The sequence below is a fragment of the Rattus rattus genome, chromosome 2, assembly GCF_011064425.1.
Source record: "Rattus rattus isolate New Zealand chromosome 2, Rrattus_CSIRO_v1, whole genome shotgun sequence".
Lineage (NCBI taxonomy): Eukaryota > Metazoa > Chordata > Mammalia > Rodentia > Muridae > Rattus > Rattus rattus.
In genome coordinates, this window is record NC_046155.1 from 199,475,179 (window position 1) to 199,501,650 (window position 26,472).

Sequence of the window (26,472 nt, forward strand, 5' to 3'; positions counted from 1 at the left end):
ACCTATGAGGTCAGGAGTCCCGGATCAGTCCATGTACAGTCTTTAGGTAGTGGCTCAGTCCCTGAACTCTGGTTGCTTGGCATTGTTGTACATATGGGGTCTCGGAGCCCCTTCAAGCTCTTCCAGTTCTTTCTCTGATTCCCTTCAACAGGGTCCTATTCTCAGTTCAGTGGTTTGCTGCTGGCATTCGCCTCTGTATTTGCTGTATTCTGGCTGTGTCTCTCAGGGCGATCTACACTTCTGCACTTCTTTGCTTCATCCATCTTGTCTAATTGGGTGGCTGTATATATATGGGCCACATGTGGGGCAGGCTCTGAATGGGTGTTCCTTCAGTCTCTGTTTTAATCTTTGCCCTCTCTTCCCTGCCAAGGGTATTCTTGTTCTTTTTAAAGAAGGAGTGAAGCATTCACATTTTGATCATCCGTCTTGAGTTTCATTTGTTCTAGGCATCTAGGTAATTCAAGCATTTGGGCTAATAGCCACTTATCAATGAGTGCATACCATGTATGTCTTTCTGTGATTGGGTTAGCTCACTCAGGATGATATTTTCCAGGTCCAACCATTTGCCTACGAATTTCATAAAGTCGTTGTTTTTGATAGCTGAGTAATATTCCATTGTGTAGATGTACCACATTTTCTGTATCCATTCCTCTGTTGAAGGGCATCTGGGTTCTTTCCAGCTTCTGCTATTATAAATAAGGCTGCGATGAACATAGTGGAGCACGTGTCTTTTTTATATGTTGGGGCATCTTTTGGGTATATGCCCAGGTATAGCTGGATCCTCAGGCAGTTCAATGTCCAATTTTCTGAGGAACCTCCAGACTGAGTTCCAGAATGGTTGTAGCAGTCTGCAACCCCACCAACAATGGAGGAGTGTTCCCCTTTCTCCACATCCTCGCCAGCATTTGCTGTCACCTGAGTTTTTGATCTTAGCCATTCTCACTGGTGTGAGGTGAAATCTCAGGGTTGTTTTTGTTTTGATTTGCATTTCCCTGATGACTAAAGATGTTGAACATTTCTTTAGGTGTTTCTCAGCCATTCGGCATTCCTCAGCTGTGAATTCTTTGTTTAGCTCTGAACCCCATTTTTTAATAGGGTTATTTGTCTCCCTGCGGTCTAACTTTTTGAGTTCTTTGTGTATTTTGGATATAAGGCCTCTCTCTGTTGTAGGATTGGTAAAGATCTTTTCCCAATCTGTTGGTTGCCGTTTTGTCCTAACCACAGTGTCCTTTGCCTTACAGAAGCTTTGAGTTTTATGAGATCCCATTTGTCGATTCTTGATCTTAGAGCATAAGCCATTGGTGTTTTGTTCAGGAAATTTTTTCCAGTGCCCATGTGTTCCAGATACTTCCCTAGTTTTTCTTCTATTAGTTTGAGTGTGTCTGGTTTGATGTGGAGGTCCTTGATCCACTTGGACTTAAGCTTTGTACAGGGTGATAAGCATGGATCGATCTGCATTCTTCTACATGTTGACCTCCAGTTGAACCAGCACCATTTGCTGAAAATGCTATCTTTTTTCCATTGGATGGATTTGGCTCCTTTGTCAAAAATCAAGTGACCATAGGTGTGTGGGTTCATTTCTGGGTCTTCAATTCTGTTCCATTGGTCTATCTGTCTGTCTCTGTACCAATACCATGCAGTTTTTATCACTATTGCTCTGTAATACTGCTTGAGTTCAGGGATAGTGATTCCCCCTGAAGTCCTTTTATTGTTGAGGATAGTTTTAGCTATCCTGGGTTTTTTGTTATCCCAGATGAATTTGCAAATTGTTCTTTCTAACTCTCTGAAGAATTGGATTGGTATTTTGATGGGGATTGCATTGAATATGAAGATTGCTTTTTGTAAAATGGTCATTTTTCCTAAGTTAATCCTGCCAATCCATGAGCTTGGGAGATCTTTCCATCTTCTGAGATCTTCCAAATCTTTCTTCAGAGGTTTGAAGTTGTTATCATACAGATCTTTCAGTTGCTTGTTTAAAGTCAATCCAAGGTATGTTATATTATTTGTTACTAGTATGAATGGTGTTATTTCCCTAATTTCTTTCTCGGTTTGTTTCTCTTTTGTTAGAGGAAGGCTACTGATTTATTTGAGTTAATTTTATACCCAGCCACTTTGTTGAAGGTGTTTATCAGGTTTAGTAGTTCTCTTGTGGAACTTTTGGGATCACTTAAATATCCTATCATATCATCTGCAAATAGTGATATTTTGACTTCTTCTTTTCCAATCTGTATCCGCTTGATCTCCTTTTGTTGTCTGATTGCTTTGACTAGAACTTCAAGAACTATATTGAATAAGTAGGGAGAGAGTGGGCAGCCTTGTCTAGTCCCTGATTTTAGTGGGATTGCTTCACATTTCTCTCCATTCAGTTTAATATTAGCTACTGGTATGCCGTATATGGCTTTCACTATGTTTAGGTATGGGCCTTGAATTCCTATTCTTTCCAGGACTTTTAACATGAAGGGGTTTTGCATTTTGTCAAATGCTTTCTCAGCATCTAATGAAGTAATCATGTGGTTTTTATTTTTCAGTTTGTTTATATAGTGGATTACGTTGATGGTTTTCCATACATTAAACCATCCCTGCATGCCTGGGATGAAGCCTACTTGATCATGATTCATTATTGTTTTGATTATCCAGTTTGTTAATCTGTGTCTTTTTTTTTTTTATTGTTTCTGAGGGGTCATCCAACTTCTTTCTTTTTTTTTTTTTGTATATTTTTTTTATTATTATTAACTTATTTCTTTTTTTTTCTAAGATAAGTATCTTTTTTATTTAATTTTGTTTTTATATTTGATCATGTCCTTTACCCTCTCCAAATCATTCTACATCCTCTCCTCCCACCAGCCTACACATTAAAACTTCATTTTCTTCCTCCCTCCCCACCTCTCAACAAAACAAAGCCAAAATGAAAATACAAACAAACAAGAAAATAACATAGACACAATACTAAAAGCAAAATAAACTTAAAGCTTCCCCCCCCCCAAAAAAAAACAACCAAAAACCATGGAGGTTCTTTTCTATTGGCTAAATATTCCTTAGCATGGAGCTTTGGTTGATATACCCAGGGCACTCCATTGAAGAAAACTGATTTTTCCTTTGTGAGAAGGTTAACTTGAGTATTTCTTATATACATTTCGAGTGTTATTCCCTTTTTCCCGGTTTCCGGGCAAACATCCCCCTTCCCCCACTCCCCTTCCTTATGGGTGATCCTCTCCCAACCCTCCACCCCTTGCTTCCCTCTCCCCAACAGTCTAGTTCACTGGGGGTTCAGTCTTAGCAGGACCAAGGGCTTCCCCTTCCACTGGTGCTCTTACTAGGATATTCATTGCTACCTATGAGGTCAGAGTCCAGGGTCAGTCCAAGTATAGTCTTTGGGTAGTGGCTTAGTCCCTGGAAGCTCTGTTTGGTTGGCATTGCTGTACATATGGGGTCTCGAGCTCCTTCAAGCTCTTCCAGTTCTTTCTCTGATTCCTTCAACGGGGGTCCTGTTCTCAGTTCAGTGGTTTCCTGCTGGCATACGCCTCTGTATTTGCTGTATTCTGGCTGTGTCTCTCAGGAGCGATATGCATTCACTTTTTGATCATCCGTCTTGAGTTTCATTTGTTCTAGGCATCGAGGGTAATTCGAGCATTTGGGCTAATAGCCACTTATCTTTTTTTTTTTATTTTTTATTTTTTATTTTTTTTTCATCAGCACTGTTTAATACTCTCAAGAGGTATTGACATTTAAACAACCTTTAGTTTTTTTTTTTTTTTTTTTTTTTTTTAATTTTAAGACTATTTTTTTTGTATTTTTTTTTATTAACTTGAGTATTTCTTATGTACATTTGGCAAACATCCCCTTCCCTCCCCCCCCTTCCTTATGGGTGTTCCCCTCCCCCCCCCCCCCCCCTTTCCGCCCCCCCCCCCACCGGCCAGTTCACCTGGGGGGTCAGTCTTAGCCGGACCCCGGGCCTCTCCTTCCCCCGGTGCTCTTACTAGGATATTCATTGCTACCCTACGAGGTCAGAGTCCAGGGTCAGTCCATGTATAGTCTTTAGGTAGTGGCTTAGTCCTGGAAGCTCTGGTTGCTTGGCATTGTTGTACATATGGGGTCTCAAGCCCCTTCAAGCTCTTCCAGTTCATTCTCTGATTCCTTCAACGGGGGGTCCGTTCTCAGTTCAGTGGTTTGCTGCTGGCATTCGCCTCTGTATTTGCTGTATTCTGGCTGTGTCTCTCAGGATCGATCTACATCCGGCTCCTGTCGGTCTGCACTTCTTTGCTTCATCCATCTTGTCTAATTGGGTGGCTCTATATGTATGGGCCACATGTGGGGCAGGCTCTGAATGGGTGTTCCTTCAGTCTCTGTTTTAATCTTTGCCCTCTCTCTTCCCTGCCAAGGGTATTCTTGTTCCCCTTTTAAAGAAGGAGTGAAGTTTCACATTTTGATCATCCGTCTTGAGTTTCATTTGTTCTAGGCAACTAGGGTATTCAAGCATTTGGGCTAATAGCCACTTATCAGTGAGTGCATACCATGTATGTCTTTCTGTGATTGGGTTAGCTCACTCAGGATGATATTTTCCAGGTCCAACCATTTGCCTCACGAATTTCATAAAGTCGTTGTTTTTTGATAGCTGAGTAATATTCCATTGTGTAGATGTACCACATTTTCTGTATCCATTCTCTGTTGAAGGGCATCTGGGTTCTTTTCCAGCTTCTGGCTATTATAAATAAGGCTGCGATGAACATAGTGGAGCACGTGTCTTTTTTTATATGTTGGGGCATCTTTTGGGTATATGCCCAGGTATAGCTGGATCCTCAGGCAGTTCAATGTCCAATTTTCTGAGGAACCTCCAGACTGATTTCCAGAATGGTTGTAGCAGTCTGCAACCCCACCAACAATGGAGGAGTGTTCCCCTTTCTCCACATCCTCGCCAGCATTTGCTGTCACCTGAGTTTTTGATCTTAGCCATTCTCACTGGTGTGAGGTGAAATCTCAGGGTTGTTTTGATTTGCATTTCCCTTATGACTAACGATGTTGAACATTTCTTTAGGTGTTTCTCGGCCATTCGGCATTCCTCAGCTGTGAATTCTTTGTTTAGCTCTGAACCCCATTTTTTAATAGGGTTATTTGTCTCCCTGTTGTCTAACTTCTTGAGTTCTTTGTATATTTTGGATATAAGCCCTCTATCTGTTGTAGGATTGGTAAAGATCTTTTCCCAATCTGTTGGTTGCCGTTTTGTCCTAACCACAGTGTCCTTTGCCTTACAGAAGGTTTGCAGTTTTATGAGATCCCATTTGTCGATTCTTGATCTTAGAGCATAAGCCATTGGTGTTTTGTTCAGGAAATTTTTTCCAGTGCCCATGTGTTCCAAATGCTTCCTAGTTTTTCTTCTATTAGTTTGAGTGTATCTGGTTTGATGTGAGGTCCTTGATCCACTTGGACTTAAGCTTTGTACAGGGTGATAAGCATGGATCGATCTGCATTCTTCTACATGTTGACCTCAGTTGAACCAGCACCATTTGCTGAAAATGCTATCTTTTTTTTTCCATTGGATGGTTTTGGCTCCTTTGTCAAAATCAAGTGCCCATAGGTGTGTGGGTTCATTTCTGGGTCTTCAATTCTGTTCCATTGGTCTATCTGTCTGTCTCTGTACCAATACCATGCAGTTTTTATCACTATTGCTCTGTAATACTGCTTGAGTTCTGGGATAGCGATTCCTCCTGAAGTCCTTTTATTGTTGAGGATAGTTTTAGCTATCCTGGGTTTTTTGTTATTCCAGATGAATTTGCAAATTGTTCTGTCTAACTCTTTGAAGAATTGGATTGGTATTTTGATGGGGATTGCATTGAATCTGTAGATCGCTTTTGGCAGAATGGCCATTTTTACTATATTAATCCTGCCAATCCATGAGCATGGGAGATCTTTCCATCTTCTGAGATCTTCTTCAATTTCTTTCTTCAGAGTCTTGAAGTTCTTATTGTACAGATCTTTCCCTTGCTTGGTTAAAGTCACACTGAGGTACTTTATATTATTTGGATCTATTACGAAGGGTGTCATTTCCCTAATTTCTTTCTCGGCCTGTTTCTCTTTGTGTAGAGGAAGGCTACTGATTTATTTGAGTTAATTTTATACCCAGCCACTTTTTGTTGAAGTTGTTTATCAGCTTTAGTAGTTCTCTGGTGGAACTTTTGGGATCACTTAAATATACTATCATATCATCTGCAAATAGTGATATTTTGACTTCTTCTTTTCCAATCTGTATTCTGTTGATCTCCTTTTGTTGTCTGATTGCTCTGGCTAGAACTTCAAGAACTATATTGAATAAGTAGGGAGAGAGTGGGCAGCCTTGTCTAGTCCCTGATTTTAGTGGGATTGCTTCAAGTTTCTCTCCATTTAGTTTAATGTTAGCAACTGGTTTGCTGTATATGGCTTTTACTATGTTTAGGTATGGGCCTTGAATTCCTATTCTTTCCAGGACTTTTTATCATGAAGGGTGTTGAATTTTGTCAAATGCTTTCTCAGCATCTAATGAAATGATCTTGTGGTTTTGCTCTTTCAGTTTGTTTATATAATGGATCACGTTGATTGTTTTCTGTATATTAAACCATCCCTGCATGCCTGGGATGAAGCCTACTTGATCATGGTGGATGATTGTTTTGATGTGCTCTTGGATTCGGTTTGCCAGAATTTTATTGAGTATTTTTGCGTCGATATTCATAAGGGAAATTGGTCTGAAGTTCTCTTTCTTTGTTGGGTCTTTGTGTGGTTTAGGTATAAGAGTAATTGTGGCTTCATAGAAGGAATTCGGTAGTGCTCCATCTGTTTCAATTTTGTGGAATAGTTTGGATAATATTGGTACGAGGTCTTCTATGAAGGTCTGATAGAATTCTGCACTAAACCCGTCTGGACCTGGGCTCTTTTTGTTTGGGAGACCTTTAATGACTTCTTCTATTTCCTTAGGAGTTATGGGGTTGTTTAACTGGTTTATCTGTTCCTGATTTAACTTCGGTACCTGGTATCTGTCTAGGAAATTGTCCATTTCCTGCAGATTTTCAAGTTTTGTTGAATATAGGCTTTTATAGTATGATCTGATGATTTTTTGAATTTCCTCTGAGTCTGTAGTTATGTCTCCCTTTTCATTTCTGATTTTGTTAATTTGGACACACTCTCTGTGTCCTCTCGTTAGTCTGGCTAAGGGTTTATCTATCTTGTTGATTTTCTCAAAGAACCAACTTTTGGTTCTGTTGATTCTTTCTATGGTCCTTTTTGTTTCTACTTGGTTGATTTCGGCTCTGAGTTTGATTATTTCCTGCTTTCTACTCCTCCTGGGTGTATTTGCTTCTTTTTGTTCTAGAGCTTTTAGGTGTGCTGTCAAGCTGGTGACATATGCACTTTCCTGTTTCTTTCTGCAGGCACTCAGCGCTATGAGTTTTCCTCTTAGCACAGCTTTCATTGTGTCCCATAAGTTTGGGTATGTTGTACCTTCATTTTCATTAAATTGTAAAAAGTTTTTAATTTCTTTCTTTATTTCTTCCTTTACCAGGTTATCATTGAGTAGAGCATTGTTCAATTTCCACGTATATGTGGGCATTCTTCCCTTATTGTTATTGAAGACCAGTTTTAGGCCGTGGTGGTCTGATAGCACGCATGGGATTATTTCTATCTTTCTGTACCTGTTGAGGCCCGTTTTTTGACCAATTATATGGTCAATTTTGGAGAAAGTGCCATGAGGAGCTGAGAAGAAGGTATATCCTTTTACTTTAGGATAGAATGTTCTATAAATATCCGTTAAGTCCATTTGGCTCATGACTTCTCTTAGTCTGTCTACATCTCTGTTTAATTTCTGTTTCCATGATCTGTCCATTGATGAGAGTGGGGTGTTGAAATCTCCCACTATTATTGTGTGAGGTGCAATGTGTGTTTTGAGCTTTAGTAAGGTTTCTTTTACGTATGTAGGTGCCCTTGTGTTTGGGGCATAGATATTTAGGATTGAGAGTTCATCTTGGTGGATTTTTCCTTTGATGAATATGAAGTGTCCTTCCTTATCTTTTTTGATGACTTTTAGTTGAAAATTGATTTTATTTGATATTAGAATGGCTACTCCAGCTTGCTTCTTCTGACCATTTGCTTGGAAAGTAGTTTTCCAGCCTTTCACTCTGAGGTAGTGTCTGTCTTTGTCTCTGAGGTGTGTTTCGTGTAGGCAGCAGAATGCAGGGTCCTCGTTGCGTATCCAGTTTGTTAATCTATGTCTTTTTATTGGAGAGTTGAGGCCATTGATGTTGAGAGATATTAAGGAATAGTGATTATTGCTTCCGGTTGTATTCATATTTGGATGTGAGGTTATGTTTGTGTGCTTTTCTTCTCTTTGTTTTGTTGCCAAGACGATTAGTTTCTTGCTTCTTCTAGGGTATAGCTTGCCTCCTTATGTTGGGCTTTACCATTTATTATCCTTTGTAGTGCTGGATTTGTAGAAAGATATTGTGTAAATTTGGTTTTCTCATGGAATATCTTGGTTTCTCCATCTATGTTGATTGATAGTTTTGCAGGATATAGTAACCTGGGCTGGCATTTGTGTTCTCTTAGGGTCTGTATGACATCAGTCCAGGATCTTCTGGCCTTCATAGTTTCTGGCGAAAAGTCTGGTGTGATTCTGATAGGTCTGCCTTTATATGTTACTTGGCCTTTTTCCCTTACTGCTTTTAATATTCTTTCTTTATTTTGTGCGTTTGGTGTTTTGACTATTATGTGACGGGAGGTGTTTCTTTTCTGGTCCAGTCTATTTGGAGTTCTGTAGGCTTCTTGTATGCCTATGGGTATCTCTTTTTTTAGGTTAGGGAAGTTTTCTTCTATGATTTTGTTGAAGATATTTACTGGTCCTTTGAGCTGGGAGTCTTCACTCTCTTCTATACCTATTATCCTTAGGTTTGATCTTCTCATTGAGTCCTGGATTTCCTGTATGTTTTGGACCAGTAGCTTTTTCCGCTTTACATTATCTTTGACAGTTGAGTCAATGATTTCTATGAATCTTCTGCTCCTGAGATTCTCTCTTCCATCTCTTGTATTCTGTTGGTGAAACTTGTATCTACAGCTCCTTGTCTCTTCTTTTGGTTTTCTATATCCAGGGTTGTTTTCATGTGTTCTTTCTTGATTGCTTCTATTTCCATTTTAATTCCTTCAACTGTTTGATTGTGTTTTCCTGGAATTCTTTCAGGGATTTTTGTGTCTCTTCCCTATGGGCTTCTACTTGTTTATTTATATTTTCCTGGAATTCTTTCAGGCATTTTTGCGATTCCTCTCTGTAGGCTTCTACTTGTTCTCTAAGGGAGTTCTTCACGTCTTTCTTGAAGTCCTCCAGCATCATGGTCAAATATGATTTTGAATCTAGATCTTGCTTTTCTGGTGTGTTTGGATATTCCATGTTTGTTTTGATGGGAGAATTGGGCTCCGATGGTGCCAGGTAGTCTTGGTTTCTGTTGCTTGGGTTCCTGCGCTTGCCTCTCGCCATCAGATTATCTCTAGTGTTACTTTGTTCTGCTATTTCTGACAGTGGCTAAACTGTCCTATAAGCCTGTGTGTCAGGAGTGCTGTAGACCTGTTTTCCTGTTTTCTTTCTGCCAGTTATCGGGACAGAGTGTTCTGCTTTAGGGCGTGTAGTTTTTCCTCTCTACAGGTCTTCAGCTGTTCCTGTGGACCTGTGTCTTGAGTTCACCAGGCAAGTCACTTGCAGCAGAAAAGTTGGTCTTACCTGTGGACCCGAGGCTCAAGTTCGCTTGCGGGGTCCTGCCCACGGGCTCTCTGCTGCGGCAGCAACCAGGAAGATCTGCGCCGCCCCTTCCGGGAGGTTCCGTGCACCAGGGTTCCAGATATCTTTTGGTGTTTTCCTCTGGGCTCAGTATTGTGTGCAGCGTGCAGTCTCTTCTGGTTTCCCAGGCGTGTCCGCCTCTCTGAAGGTTTAGCTCTCCCTCCCTCGGGATTTGGGTGCAGAGAACTGTTTATGCGGTCGGTCCCTTCAGGTGCGGTGTCTCAGACGCGGTGGACCTGTTGCTCCTGGGCCCTCCTCTACGGGTACCCAGAGGCCGTACACAGTTTCCTCCTGGGCCAGGGATGTGGGCAGGGGTGGGCAGCGTTGGTGGTCTCCTCCGCTCTGCTGCCTCAGGAGTGCCCGCCCGACCAGGCGGCGAGAACTCCTCTCCAGGGGGCCTGGGAGCAGAGAGCTGCTGAGGGCAGGGATCCGCCGGCCCCGGAGTCTGGCCAAACACTGGAAGTGTCCGGTCCCAGAGGAACTCCGCCTCTGTGAGACCTGAGTTTACCAGGCAAGTCGTTTGTAGCAGAAAAGTTGGTCTTACCTGTTGACCCGAGGCTCAAGTTTGCTTGCGGGGTGCTGCCCCTGGGCTCTCCGCTGCGGCAGCAACCAGGAAGATCTGCCAATCTGTGTCTTTTTATTGGGGAGTTGAGACCATTGATGTTGAGAGATATAAAGGAACAGTGATTATTGCTTCCTGTTATATTCATATTTGGATGTGAGGTTATGTTTGTGTGCTTTTCTTCTCTTTATTTTGTTGCCAAGACGATTAGTTTCTTGCTTTTTCTAGGGTGTAGCTTGCCTCCTTATGTTGGGCTTTACCATTTATTATACTTTGTAGCACTGGATTTGTAGAAAGATATTGTGTAAATTTGGTTTTGTCATGGAATATCTTGGTTTCTCCATCTATGTTAATTTACAGTTTTGCAAGATACAGTTACCTGGGCTGGCATTTGTGTTCTCTTAGGGTCTGTATGACATCTGTCCAGGATCTTCTGGCTTTCATAGTCTCTGGTGAGAAGTCTTGTGTGATTCTGGTAGGTCTGCCTTTATATATTACTTGACTTTTTCCCCTTACTGTTTTTAATATTCTTTCTTTGTTTTGTGCATTTGCTGTTTTGACTATTATGTAACCGGAGGATTTTCTTTTCTGGTCCAATCTATTTGGAGTTCTGTAGGCTTCTTGAATGTTTATGGGCATCTCTTTCTTTAGGTTAGGGAAGTTTTCTTCTATGATTTTGTTGAAGATATTTATTGCCCTTTGAGCTGGGAGTTTTCACTCTCTTCTATACCTTTTATCCTTAGGTTTGATCTTCTCATTGAGTCCTGGATTTCCTGTATGTTTTGGACCAGTAGCTTTTTCTGCTTTTCATTATCTTTGACAGTTGAGTCGATGGTTTCTATGGAATCTTCTGCTCCTGAGATACTCTCTTCTGTCTCTTGTATTCTGTTGGTGATGTTTGTATCTATGTCTTGGTTTTCTATATCTAGGGTTTTCTCCCTTTGTGCTTTTTTTTTTTTTGATTCTTTTTTTCGGAGCTGGGGAGTGAACCCAGGGCCTTGTGCTTCCTAGGCAAGCGCTCTACCACTAAGCTAAATCCCCAACCCCCTTTGTGCTTTTTTTCTTGCTTCTATTTCCATTTTTAATTCCTTCAGCTGTTTGATTGTGTTTTCCTGGAATTCTTTCAGGGATTTTTGTGATTCTTCTCTATAGGCTTCTGCTTTTTTATTTTTGTTTTCCTTCATTTCTCTATGGGAGTTCTTTATATCTCTCTTGTCGTCCTAAATCATCATGATCAAATGTGATTTAAAATCAAGATCTTGCTTTTCTGGTGTGTTTGGATATTCAGTGTTTGCTTTGGTGGGAAAATTAGGCTCGGCTGATGCCATGTAGTCTTGGTTTTTGTTGCTTGGGTTCCTTGCCTCTTGACATCAGGTTGTCTCTGTTGTTACGTTTTTCCTGCTCTTTCTGACAGTGTCTAGACCGTCCTATAGGCATGTGTGTCAGCAGTGCTGTAGACCTGTTTTCCTGTTTTGTTTCAGCCAGTTCTGGGAACAGAGTGTTCTGCTTTCAGGCGTGTAGTCTTTCCTGTCTACCGGTCTGCAGCTGTTCCTGTGGGGCATGTGCCCAGAGTCTACCAGGCAGGTTACTTGGAGCAGAAAAAGTTTGTCTCTCTTCTGGAACCAGGCCTGACGTTGCTCCTGAGGTGCTGTGTTTGAGCTCTCCATGAGGGTGGTAAGCAGACCTGCCTGCCCCGACTTTTCTCGAGGCCCTGTGCTCAGGGTTCCCAGATGGCATTAGGTGTTCTCCTCTCGAGTCAGAAATGTGGGCAGACAGCAGCAAACCACTGAACTGAGAACGGGACCCCCGTTGAAGGAATCAGAGAATGAACTGGAAGAGCTTGAAGGGGCTTGAGACTCCATATGTACAACAATGCCAAGCAACCAGAGCTTCCAGGGACTAAGCCACTACCTAAAGACTATACATGGACTGACCCTGGACTCTGACCTCATAGGTAGCAATGAATATCCTAGTAAGAGCACCAGTGGAAGGAGAAGCCCTGGGTCCCTAAGACTGAACCCCCAGTGAACTAGACTGTCGGGGGGAGCGTGGCAATGGGGGGAGGGTGGGGAGGGGAACACCCATAAGGAAGGGGAGGGGGGAGGGGGATGTTTGCCCGGAAACCGGGAAAGGGAATAACACTCGAAATGTATATAAGAAATACTCAAGTTAATAAAAAAAAACAAAAAAAAAAAAAAAAGAAATGTGGGCAGACTGTAGTCTCTTCTGGCTTTCCAGGCATGTCTGCCCTTCTGAAGTTTTAGCTCTCCCTCCCACAGGATTTTGGTGCAGGGAGCTGTAGACAGGGTTCCTTCAGATCCGGGAGGTGTCTGGACTGCAGGGGACCTTCAGCTTGAGTGCCTCTAGCTTCCTGTTCCCAGAGTCCCTATATAGTTTCCTCTTGGGCCAGGGATGTGAGCAAGGGCGGGCAGTATTTTAGGTTTCTCCCATCCTGCAGTCTCAGGAGTGCCCACCTGTCTGGGAAGTGAGCTCTCTCTCCCAAGGGGTTTGCGAGCAGGGAGCTGTGGGCCCCTGTGTCAGCACTCTTGTAGAACTCTTTTCCTGTTTTCTTTCAGCCTTTCCTGAGAACAGGTGCTCTGATTTAGGTATATTGGTGCTTAGGGAGACTGTCTTCAAGCTCAAGATGCCAGCAGGAATGAAAGGGTCCTTGTCCTGATTGCTCCTGTAGGTCCTTGCTCCCTGTGGTCACAGTTGGCACTAAACAATTCCCTTTTGGGTCTGGACTGTAGGAAGAGTTTATTCCCTTCTGATTTCTCAGGAGTATCCACACTTCTGGGGTCCAGCTCTCTCCCCCATGTGATTCGGGTGCAGGGAGCTGTTTGGCTGGTTCAGTTTGGTCCTGGGCACAGACCAGAAAGGCTGGTGTTGGCAGCTGTCTCTTCCTATATCCCTGTGTCCAGAGGTACTGTGCAGTTTCCCCTTGGACCATGAATGTGGGCAGAGGTGTGCAAAAGTGGCATTCTGTCCTACGATCTCAGGATGTCAGCACTCCTGGGTGGTTTACTCTCTTCCCCTTATTTTTTTTAAATTTTATATTTAATTGTTGATAATTTGGTGTGTTTGTTTTTCTTTTGTGTTTGCATCTATTTTTTGATATGAAAGTACAACAGCATTTATGTGGACATTGGATTCTAAGTTGCAGAAGTGAGTTCTCTCCCCCACTGTGTGGGACTTGTAGATTTTGTTGGGGTCATCAGGGTTAGCAGCTGGTGTCTTTACCTGCTAAGCTGCTGAGCCATCATCTTTGACTCTTATTTTAAACTTGAAGAATGGGATTATGGTTATGTTTGAAAATCATATATTTCACTTGGAATAACCATGTTTTCAATTTTTCTTTTCACATAAAAATTATGTAATGCTTATGTATGAAGTGTGTAGGTATACATTTGTGTGCACACACATGTTCTTTCCCATGGGTGAACATGGCATGGCTCACATGGGGAGTCTGAGTTCACTTTTGGAGAGTTAGTTCTCTTTTTCTCCCCATATATGAGTATTGTGATCATATATAGGTATTCTGGTTTGTATATCAAGTGACTTTTTCCAGCTGAACTATCTTGCCAGCCTTGGGATTTGTTTCCAAAAACAGAAAAAAGCTCAGTAGCCAGGGAGGATTGGTCATGGCTCCACAGTGACCAATTTATTGTTTTCTTGTAGTTCCAAATTCTCCATGATAACATTTTCTGAAACGTCCTTAAGGAACTGCAAAGACCATGAAATTTGGATTGATGTCTGTATGTAGTTCAAAAACATGGTGGCATGGTAAACAACCCAGTGAGTATAGTTTATGAAATATATGCTAAACATATCACATTTCTGCCACTGGGATATTTGCTTCTTATATCCACCTGTCTCTTTCCTCTTTCTCCAAAACAGTGCCCTGAGCACCCTGGCCACAACTACTCTTGGACTTGCAAGTTTCCCAGGAGACAGTCAGTCCCATCCTTTCCCTTCTGCTAATTGTCAGATGATGCCCAGAGGTGTGACCCTGGATAAAGAGAGACTAGGAAACCTCAAGAGAAGGGAATACAACTTTTAATGGCTCTGGGATTTAGTGGCCACTCACCTCTTCTAATGAATGATCAATATTCTCCATGCAGCCCATAAGATTATAGTTTCCAGTGTGGTCTTAGCTTCAGGCCCTTGATCAAGGGCAATCTCCAAGATAAAATCCTCCTACAATGCTAGCCAATGCCCCATATGGGGCTCTCCTTTTTTTGGGTGTCTGACTTCTAGCAGGCATGTGGTGGTGTACTTTCCTTTTTGCTCTATTTGGCTGTCTCTCAGAGTCTGCCTTTTTTGGACCAAGAGCCTGGATATTGCCAAGGCAGGGTCCTCACTTTGACCGTCCTGGAGATGTAATCGTTGGGGGCAGCTTCTCCATCTTTCGCTTCTCTGATGGTACCCTGTCTAATTTCACTGCCCCACCAAGTGGACTGCAGGCTTCAAGGTAAGTGCTGGAGATGGGGTTGGGGTCTCTGAAAGCAAGAAACAGCTTCACAAGTTGTGTGAATCATTGGGCAAGAGTTGACTCTCAGAATCCTGTCTAGATGGCCATCACCTTTCTTCGTGTACGTGCAGTAGCTCTGCTGCTCTCCCTTTTACATCTTCTCTCTCTTTCTTTCTTATTTGTACCAGACAGAAATCTAGGTGCTCATGAACTGACAGAATTATATGAGTCCTACAGGTCAGGTGTGGATTCTTGACCCTTTTACATCCCTGCTTCTTAAAATAGGGTTCAGGTAGGCGTTTTTTAAATGAGTAATTGTGTAATTAATAGATATCTCATATCAGCCTCCCATATTTCCTATACACTGTTTTGCTTTTGTTATTTTTTTCTAAGAATGTCATGTTACCTCCAATTTACTAGGAAGCCTTGGGTGATGTTGAATGTCCAATTATCCTGCCTCCACATTTAGAGTCCTGGGCTCATAGGGTAATACTAACACATTTAGTATATGAGTAGCTAACTCTGAACTGAGTCATATCCACAACCTTTTTGTGTCCATTTTTGTCCCAGCCTTTCTAATGTACTGTTGCACAGAGTAGTTGTATTTGTTTAGTATTTTTCATTAATATTCCTCTTTTGAACATTTTCATTTGCCTTTAAATAATTGCAACAATTGCTTAGTATAGGTACATGACTTTCCCTCTAGTACTCATGAAGCTTAGGTAGTAAGATTGCTAATTTCAGGCAATATTAAAGTATATAGTAAGACCTGAGTCAAAAGTTGTTGAAAAGAGTGTTTCCTAAAGAAACTACCATCATTCTGTATTCAACCACAAATACCAGTCTTTTATTTCTGCATTTTCACATTTAACATCACTTTAAATGATTTTGTTTTTTGTATGTGCAACTGTATCTCACTTTGTGCTATAACTACTCTGGAACACTTTATGAGTTTCAGGCTATCTTCAAACAGGATTATAGCTATGTTTGTCTTTTCTTCCTTTGTTTCTTTCTTGAAATATTTCTTTCTTTGTTTCTTTCTTGAAATGTTTCTTTGTTTCTTTCTTGAAATGTTTGTTTGTTTGTTTCTTATTTCTATCTTCTTCCTCTTCATCCTATTCCTTCTTTCTTTTCTTCTTTCCTTCCTTCCTCTTCTGCTTCTTCCTTGTAAACAGTTCCTGTCTGTCTCTTTTGATGAGGCTATTTCAGCAGTCACTGTTTTTGCTGACACCTGAGTGCTGGAATCACAAGTGTGTGCCATCATACTTGTCCACCATGTTGTTTCTTAAGCTAATGATTAATAATTGTATGCATGTATTAGGTACAATGCAATATTTCAAATCTTTATATACTATAGAGTTATTAATCACACTCATCAACAAATACTTCATTTACACACTCACGTTTTGGAGATGTGAACATTTAAAGGCTAATGTGATAGTTGCATCAGGAGAGTGAGGAGTTAAGGTTATAGGTGTTGTAGAAATGCCTGAGTTAGAGAAGTGTGTTTTGTGTGAGATTGAAGCCAGAGTTTGGATTTCCCAGAACCTACATGAAAGCTTAATATGTTGAACACCTGTAATCTTGGTTAGGAACTTAGAGACAAGTGGATTCCTAAAGAGTGCTGGCCAGCAGCCTAGCTGAATGGATGGAGTACAGGTTTAGTGAGGCAACCTGTCCTAAAACGTAAGGTAGGGAGGAGAAGGCTCATGGGATAAAGTGCTTGGCATGGAAGCCTGATTCTTGATGACTTGAATGATCGCCTCCTGGGATCCACATAAAGGTGGAAGAAGAGAAGTATCTTATGTGTTGTAGCATGTGTGGGTCTATAAAAACACATTTGCACAGCATAATTATTTTAAAAGATGAAGAAGCAATCGAGAAAGCTATCCTGATATCCCATCAGGCTTTACAACCACAGAGGAAAATATACCCATATACACTACAAACACACAAACACACACACACACACACACAGACACAGACACACAGACACACAGACACAGACACACACACACACACACACACACACACACACACAACACCCACAAACACATGGTGAGCATTGTTGAAGAATACATTAGAAGGTGACATCTAGCTTATATATGCATACACACATACACACACACGTACATAAAAGAAGTTCATGGTCAATCTCTGTTACATAGTTACTGAGGTCTGTGAGCGATATGGAGAGTCAAATTTAAAAGAATAATATTTACTCTCAACAATAACAGTTTAAAAAAATTAGTTAAAACATACCATCAGTTGGATTTATTAGAACTGGTCTTTAATCACAGTGCTCAAGAGGAAGTGGTGGGTAGATCTAGGTAAATTTTGGACAATCAGGAGTACACAGAGAGACTCTGTCTGAACATGCCCATCCATATGTATCTCTCTCTCTCTCTCTCTCTCTCTCTCTCTCTCTCTCTCTCTCTCTCTCTCTCTCTGTATATCTATCTATATCTATATCTAAATCTATATCTACATCTTTTTCTCCTTCCTTAAACACGTTCCATATGCACTCTCCCTTTTAAATTCATGGCCTTTTATTCTTCAATCATTATTATTGTTGCATTTGAATAAATACATAAATAAATATATACATGTAATATGTTGCTTAATTTTGGTGATGGTTTTATCTATGTTTTGATATTTTATTTGATTTGCTATTTGATGATTTCATGTGTTTATGTTACATTTAGTTTATTCTCATTCCCCCAGCCCCTCTTATTATTCTTCCATATCTATTATTACATCCTCCACACTGAAGGTCCCTTTTCCACATTCCAGCCCTTTTGTTTAGTGCTCACTAATTTTACCCAAGGCTGTCATGTGTGATTTGGAATTATGAGGTTTTGAAATGTCCATTATAGCTTAGTGGATTCACTTGTTAGTGACATGAATAAAGACAATGACAGTTTTTAACCAGTTGCCCTAGTTAAACAGGAAAATGTAAGGCCAGGCAAAGAGATTGCCAGTTTGAGTGTTGATAGGCTCACATGCATGCACTGTTTGAGTCATGCCCTCAAGGGTGTATTTCGCTTCTCATTCACATATCTTTTGGCTCTTAATAACAGAAAATCTGAAATAGATGTCACTTGCCATTATTATAACCAATTATACTATTCAGTAGATTTATTTTCCTTGTTTCCTTGAGATAGAATCTCTCTGTGCAGTTCTAGCTTCCTTGGACTAGTCATGTAGATCACACTCTGTTCTCTGATTCACAGTGATCTACCTCTTTCTTCCTTCTGAGTGGTGGGACTGAACAAGTGTGTCACTGACACAGCTCACTGTCTTCTGAAACACTTCCTGTGATTAGTGTCTCTATCTTCCCTATGGCTTCACTTTGACTCTTTTGAAATGTGCTCATGTGCACATCTCTGTACAAATATTTGAGGAGATGTATATTTTTACTCAGATCACTTGGGTCCCTGTGTTCATTCTTGTTCCATTATGTCCAATAATGAGTGACAAATGTGGGCTTCTTTTTCCTTCAGTGTCTCCGAGTGGGGCTACCGGGTGATGCAGAATTTTGTCTTTGCCATTGAGGAGATTAATAAAAGTGCTGAATTGCTGCCAAATTTGACACTGGGCTTCTCCATTCGAAACTCTGGGGACTCAGTGCATGGAGCCCTTTATGAGATGATGGGTTTTCTAACAGGGCAAGATGAGCCCATCCCCAACTACACATGCTGTCATGGCTCTCCACAGGCTGCCTTGGTCGGGGACACACGGTCATCCCTGTCTGTATCCATGGCCAGACTTCTGGGGCTGTACAAGTTTCCCCAGGTGAGTTGCTTAAAGCCTTATTCTTTAGTGAATGTGGTGAATGTGATGATAGTGACATTGACAGTGATGGTCACAGTAGTGAGCAGCTCTACTGAGGAGTCAGGTTCCCTGAAAATTCTCAGTGCCCAACATTGTTCTCTCCTCCATGTACAGATAGTTTAGAAATAATTATCATTCCTCTCCATTGAAAAGAACAGTGAGAAAACTTCATTTTTATTATTTCAAATATATTTTAAAGATTTATTTATTTTTATTTTATGTGTATTGAGTATTTTGCCCTTAAGTATGTGTGTGTGTGTGTGTGTGTGTGTGTGTGTGTGTGTGTGTATTTGTCTGTGTGTACCACATGAGTGTCTGGTGCCTGTGAACATCAGAAGAGAGAATTGAACTCTGTAAAAATGTAGTTACATATGGTTTTTATGTGTCGTGAGGGTCCTCTGAAAGGGCAACAAGTTCTGTTAAACACTCAGCCATATCTCCATCACCCTATTAACCAATCTATCAAACGATTATTCTTATTAGAGGGTGAGCAACTGTGTCTGTGTTTGTTTGCGTGTGTGTGTGTGTACATGAACCTTTGCATATCTGAGGAGGCTAGAAGAGGCTTCTTTCATCATTCCTCACCTCTCCCTTGAGTCAAGATCTCTTCTTGAACTTGCAGCCTATAATTTCTTGACCAGGCTAGAATATTGAAAGCTCCACCCAGCATCCTGTGTGCATACTTCTTGGAGATGAGGATAGTGTCATGAAGAGGTTGCCTAACTTGTTACATGAGTACAAGCATCCGAGCTCCTATCATGATTTTGTAGCAAGTGCTTTTAACCATCTTGGTATCTTGGAAACCCTCAAGTTAAGGCATATTTAAATTGGTACACACTTTGTTTTTCTTGTCTGTATATGATCACATACCACAACCCAAACTTTGTAAGTGGTTTTTGCAGGTTTGTAGTGTGTGTGTGTGTGTGTGTGTGTGTGTGTGTGTGTGTGTGTGTGTGTCTAGGCGCACGTACATGTAGGCAGCATCTCTCTGTGTAATCTGTGTAACATAGATTGCACTTGAACTCTTCATCCCTTTTCCTCAGATTTCTGAGGACTGTGCACTATTACGCTCAGAACAGAAACTTGATATATCGAATATTTTAAAAAGACTTCTTGAATTCCAACTTGTAGGGCTGCAAGATAAATTTTAGTTAAATTAAATATGATGGCTGGAGATATGTTTCAGAGGTGAAGAGCACTGGGTGTTCTTTTTGAATTCAAATCCCAATAACCACATGGTGGCTTATATGAATCTGTTAACTCCATCTCCAGACATATGACTCTCTCTTCTGTCCTGCAAGTCTAGCAGACACACGTATGGTGCAGATCACACATATAGGCAAAACACTCATTTGTAAATAATAATAAAAAATTGAGTTTCTAAGAATCAATGAATTCCTTTTAGTATAAGTTTGACCCAATATTTGTATTAAAATATAATTTGTTTTCAACTAATACTGTGTGTTTCATGGGACAAATTTAAACATAGAAATGATCATTGCTTACCTGAAATTCAAACATAACAAGAGCTGGCAAGACCACCTACATGAGTTTGTTTGAGCCTTTCCCTCCACATGAAGCAACCAGATGCTAGGCCATTTGCCTTAAGACAGTACAAACTTTACACATTTTGGAGAAGAAGGTTTTCACTCATACTCTGAGACTGACCAGCCACACTCATTGCCTCTCAAAACCAAAGAGAACAGACTAGACCTGACCACATGGGACCAGACCACATCAGACTACACCAGATCACAGCAGACCATAGCAGACCAGACCGAACAATCAGAGACCCAGAACCCACTTGTTATATCTCCAAATACTCTCTGTTTTGAGAACATATTAACACCTCCTCTTTGAAAAAGTGATAAATGAGATTCCTATTTCTCTTAAATTTGGAAATGTTCATACTGGTAGTCTGATAAGAGCCTAAAATTCATCCATTCTTATCAGGTGCAGCAAGGTGGTTCATTGGGAAAAGGTGTTTTCTAGCAAGCTTGATGATTTGAATATGAGCCTCTGGAAACCACGAGGTGGAAGAAGAAAACCACCCCGCACAATTTGTCTTCTATGTCTACATATGCATCATCACAGACAGGTAGATAGACATACAGACACATTCACACACAGACACACACACAAACACACAAACACACACACATGAATTTTCTAAAGAATGTTCTAATAGCTGTATGCAAATGAGAGGATCAGACCAAGCCTAGCTGAGGTGCTGGAAACAAATATAGGAGTGGGCAGTGGGAGGACAGGTGCTGATAGTAAAGATATGGTTCTGGGCTTCTTTTGAGAAGCTGCAGTGCTGTCTATGATGAACAGCTAGTGAAGGGCACACAGCTACTTGGTAGAATCAGGACTTTTCTCAAAGCATTATTGTGGGGTTGGTTTTTATGCTGTCTTGTTCCCAGTTGGTTCTTGATCTGTCAGTGAAGAAGCCATGGGTAAATTGCTGGGTGTAAGGAATAGCTGGGACATCCAGGTCCCTGGAGGGAAAGAGACAGATAGATGCAAGAGAGTAGAGAGTAGAGTTCACCATGCTTTAGAGAGAGAGAGAGAAAGAGAGAGAGAGAGAGAGAGAGAGAGAGAGAGAGAGAGAGAGAGAGAGAGAGAGGGAGAAAGAGATCAACTGGCTATGTGAGCTCTCAGGAGGAGTGTGACCTGTGGCCTCTCCTATAGGCAAGTGGTCAGGGAAGTTTAGCAGTAACTAGATGTATCTTAGCAACTAAAGTTTAGGGCAGGTGGGAGGTGTGGCAATAAGAATATTGTTAAGGGCACACTTTTCCAGATGGGAGATAATAGTGTTCAGCAATTGTGTCCAAACGCAACTTGAAAAGGAGCAACTGTGTTTGTGTCTTTTATCAGTGGTTTCAAGGAAACTTGGGTTAGGGCTGTTAGTGTGACACATTATTTCCATTTCCATTCATGAAATTATTATGCTTTAGATTACAATATACATTTATGTGTATGTGTATATGTCTCTGTGAATCTATGCAACAGGTATGAGAGGAAGCCAGAAGCAAGTCAGATTTCCTGGGGCTGGATTTACAAACAGTTGTGAGCCACCAATGTGGGTGTTGGGAGTCTAAGTGGAGTCCTTTACATATTGAACAAGCACTGGAACTGCTGAGCTTTCTCTTTAGCCTCATCCTTCCAACATTCCATTCAGACCATTATCGTGCTCCTGAGTCTTCAATCTCATCTACTTTCTTATTGCCTGTCTCTTCCTTGACAGATCAGTTATTCATCTTCCCTACCTAGCCTGAGTGACAAGATCCAGTTTCCATCCTTCCTTCGGACACTCCCTAGTGATCTCACATCCTGTCATGCACTTACTCAGCTGATAATTCACTTTCAGTGGTCCTGGGTGATCATTCTGGCCCAAGATGATGACTTTGGAGAGCAGGCCAGTTCTCTGGCCACTCAGCAGCTGAGTGCAGCTGGTGTGTGCATTGAGTTTCACCTCCATGTCCCTTCCCAACAGTCCTTGGGGAAGATTGAAGAGACTGTCCAGAAGATGCAGAAATGTACAGCCAGAGTTGTTCTGGTTTTCTTAAGCAATTCAAATTTCCAGCTCATCTTGTCTGGCTTACTGGCTGCCTCTGTCTCAGGACAGGTATGGGTCAGCAATGACACTCTGCACATAGCAATGGCTCTGAGCATTCCAGGCATTTCCCAGGTCTTGCAAGGCACACTTGGGCTTCTTTATGACTGCAGCTGGGCCATTGGCTTCCCTGATTTCCTTGCTCGCTTGCGCCCCAGCCAGACCCCAGAAGACATGTTTATAAAGAAGTTCTGGGAATTTACATTTGATTGTACATGGCCCTACCAGAACAGCACAGTGACAGAGGGTGTCCAGTTCTGCTCAGGCAATGAGAGTCTGAAGAACAAGCTACATTCTTTCCCAGAAGTGAGTAAAATTGATGATGCTTACACAGCTGTCTACAGCATTGCCCATGCCCTGCATGATATGATAGCCAGCGAGCACCAGGATGGGATAGGTACAAATCTCCAGGACTTCCATCACTGGCAGGTGAGAGAGATATGTGTGGAGTGGATGGTTCAGGGATGGTTGGGAAACAGGCATAATGCTTTTTACAAAGCTGTAGACGTGCAGCATACTATATGCTTCAGCAAGGATGTCCCATATTTGCACTGATAAGCCACCATCGAAGTTGCATTAGAGAAGGAATCCATGCTCTGTGTGTGATCTCGGATGAATCCAGTCCCTATCGTGTTACTTCTCTATCAGTATGAGATGCCTAGTACATTTACTTTTCATATTATAGTAAACTTTTTAGTGTCCCAAATTTGAACTTTGATATACAGTGAATGTGTTTAGTAAAGTCATGTTTAAAGTCAGAATTTCAAAGAGTTATCTCATGTTATTATATATAAATATATATTCATATGTTTATATATATTTATATATATATGAGTGTGTATGTGCATATGTGACAGGCATACGTATGTAGGCATGCAGGCACAGGATGGACATTTGCACAGTGCACACAACTAGTATATATTTGTGAGAATGTCTGTGGACATGAGAAATTACTTTTTAATCACACTTCTACTTTATCCTTTGTGGCATGGTCTCTCACTCAAACCCAGAACTTGTTGATATGGCTAGTCAATGTAGACAGCTTGCTTTGGGCATCTCCTGTTTCTACCCCATGAAGCTATAATTACAGAGGAGCTGCCACATCCACTTGACATTTAGGAGGGTTCTGGGTATTTGAAGTCTTATTCTCAAGCTTGTGTGGCAAGACCTTTAGTGACTGAGCCAACTCTCATGTCCTTACCTTATTTTCTATGTATACTATTATTTTATAATTTCACACATTTATGTAATACATTTTTCATTTCCCCAATATCTGCCTGCCTATGTATGTATGTATGTACGTACGTACGTATGTATGTATGTATGTATGTATGTATGTATGCATGTATGTATCTGTCATCTATCTTTTGTAGTCTGCCATGGTAGATTAGGCCCAGATCTGCAAGATGACCCTTGAGAAACACATTACTCACTGATGAGGTAAAGTGAATATAGTTGCTAAGGAAGGGCTACTTTTTTTTTATAACATTCTGTGAGCATCTGAGTCTCGGTGTGTTTGCTGTTAGATACACATAGTTTTGAACAGTTATATTTGTTGTCTTTTTGACTGAGATGGACATGTTAAAAAGTTTCAGGAAGCCCATCTCAATGACTCATGCCTGTCATCTTAGTACACAGGAGATTGAGGCAAGAGAATCGCGTTCCATGCCAACCTAGAAAGCACAGCAAGATACTGTCACAAAATAACCAGTATATGAGTATATTGATAACTGTGTGTGTGTAATCTAGAATGAAGATGTAAAGTAAATGAACGAGTGATGAGCAAGTGAAGGGTCAAGTAAGGCCTGACGAGTCCTGTCTGTCAGGAAATACCTGAGGAGATCCAAACCAAGGATAGTAAATCTCACAATGGGAAGAAGTGATAAGATTGCAGTTGGTAGGGCTATCATGTGCCAACACTTTAGAATGTTGATAAATAAGATCAGCCACATGTGTGCAGCTGAAGAAGTGGGACAGATTTATCAGTGTGATTGGGAGGCTTCAGTGGACTGGGGCCTGTCTGTGGAACCCTGGCTATGATTTAGAGTCTAAAGAGTATGATGGAAATTTTGAGATAGTAGTTCACAGCCAAATAAGACACTGGAGCCAGCATCACATTGTGATGTTTTGGATTTCATTTTAAGGCCAAGGAGATGGCTCAGTGGGTAAAGAAAGACTCCTGTCTCCAAGCATATGTTCAATTCCTATGTCTCACATGGCAGCAGAACAGAACATTCCTGTGACCTCTTCCCTGTAATCTCCAGTGTGTGAGATGTATATCGTCTCTTAAAAATGATCTGGATCAAGTATTATAAATTATTAATTTAATAAAGGTAGAATATTTTCTTGAGTCCTTGAAGATATCACACATCCTTTAGCCCCCTTACGACTACTGTGGCTAGTTTTTGGTTGAAGTGGCTCTATGTTACTTCAGACACCATTTAGTCAATATACTGGACAATGAACAATATTTTCTTTTCTTTCTCAGCTGCTCCATGCCCTCAAAAAAGTACACTTCAAGACTCTTGATGGAACCAAGATTATGTTTGATGTCAATGGAGATTTGGTGACAAAATTTGATATTTTACAAGGGCAGAAGACCCCCACAGGTGTATTCCACTGGGTCCACGTAGGCATGATAGACCCTCAAGTCTCTTCAGGGAACAAAATGATGGTTCAATTGAAGGAGGATCTCCAAGTGGGTGCCCTGAATGCAGAAATAACTGTTGTCCTACTGTTTTAAAGTCTCAGGGAAATTCCAAATCTAGGGTTCTGTATGTCTACTTATGTATGAAGTGGAAATGGCTCTGGATTAGGCCATTATGTTATAATTCACCATGCTTTTTACCGTACAAGAGACCTTCTTCAGAGTGAGACTTTTTGACCAGCTAAAATGAGCACATCAGACCTGGGGCTGTAAGGATCCTAAGTGCTTAAAGTGTTCTCTGTGTAAGCAAGCTGAAGGTCAAGATCTCCAGAACACGTGTACATGGTAACTGGGCAGTGTGGCTCAAAGCAAACTAACTAGTAAGCCTAGCTGTGTCAGTTATCTATGGGTTTCATTTTGAACCTCAATGTGCATAGTGGAAAAGCAATGGAGGATGATTCCCAATATTAACCTCGGGTCTCCTCATACACTCATACATACATGATCATTATCCCGCATGGATGAAAAGCACACATATACATATTAACATCATAACCCTTGTGTAAAAAGGGAGAATATACTAGACTTACAAAAGAGAAACAGCATGTGTACCTGGTGGTGTTTTGAGAGTATTATCATTGTTTTCAGGGCCTGCTCAGTGAAGTGGAAGAAAGTGACCCACTAAACCAACACCTTTCCATGGGCCACCAAGGAAGTAGGCTGAGCAGACACTCTCATGTTACCTGCTGTGATAGATTTCCCAATCATGACAAATAACCGAGAAACACTGTGATGTGTGAAAAGGTTTTTCTTGACTCCTGGTGTGTAGGGTTCAAGGCCAAATGGATCCATTGCTTTTGGTGTATGTTTGTGGTTGTGGCAGCAGACATGTGGAGGAGGAGGTTTTCTGATTCATGGGAACCAGTGAAGAGATATTGAAGGAGGTTGTGATATAGATAGATTAGGTAGGTAAATACATTACATCATAACAGTGACTAACCCCCATGATACCTTCCTCAATTAATTCCCAAATTCTTATCCCACTATCTACAATGGTTAATCAAATTATGAGTCCTTTGAGGAATTGATTAGATCAGATGTATCCATATCCCATGGTTCTTTAAAAATACTTCATCTTGTAACCACTTGTGCAATACACAAGACTTTGGGAAACATTTGAGTTTCAAATGCTGATGTTTATTAAGAAAAGTGTCAGCTGCTTTGATGTAGACCTGTCTATGTGTGTAGTCTGATGCATCAAAATAACTCAGCTTCCTGTCCTATGCCTGTCATAAGCCATCTAGGAAAGGGTATGTCAAGCAAGTAATTTTTTGGAGATGGCCCACCATTTTGCATAGCTAAGATAGATGCACTCTGACATATGGGGTTTTCAGAGACTTCATCATAGGTTTGCTTCTTGGTGTTGATATACCTTTCCTATCAGTATTATATAGCCTAATGAATCCTGCATATCAACTCACCCTATTTGGCAGATTTCCTGCAGAGTCAATATGAATTTGTACTTTCTAGTAGTAATGCTGTGTAGATGAATTGATGA

At 41.0% G+C, this 26,472-nt stretch overlaps 1 protein-coding gene across 1 annotated transcript in view; it reads left to right on the plus strand.

Annotated features, from left to right (window-relative positions):
• Nucleotides 1–26,472, plus strand: part of LOC116894646 (vomeronasal type-2 receptor 26-like) — a 57,850-nt gene that overhangs the window by 24,475 nt on the left and 6,903 nt on the right. Inside the window, exons 2-4 of the mRNA XM_032896358.1 lie at nucleotides 18,321–18,612; nucleotides 21,899–22,696; nucleotides 24,756–24,992. Of these exons, the coding sequence (XP_032752249.1) occupies nucleotides 18,346–18,612; nucleotides 21,899–22,696; nucleotides 24,756–24,992 (1,302 nt within the window). The 5' untranslated portion in view covers nucleotides 18,321–18,345. The remainder of the gene's footprint in view (nucleotides 1–18,320; nucleotides 18,613–21,898; nucleotides 22,697–24,755; nucleotides 24,993–26,472) is intronic.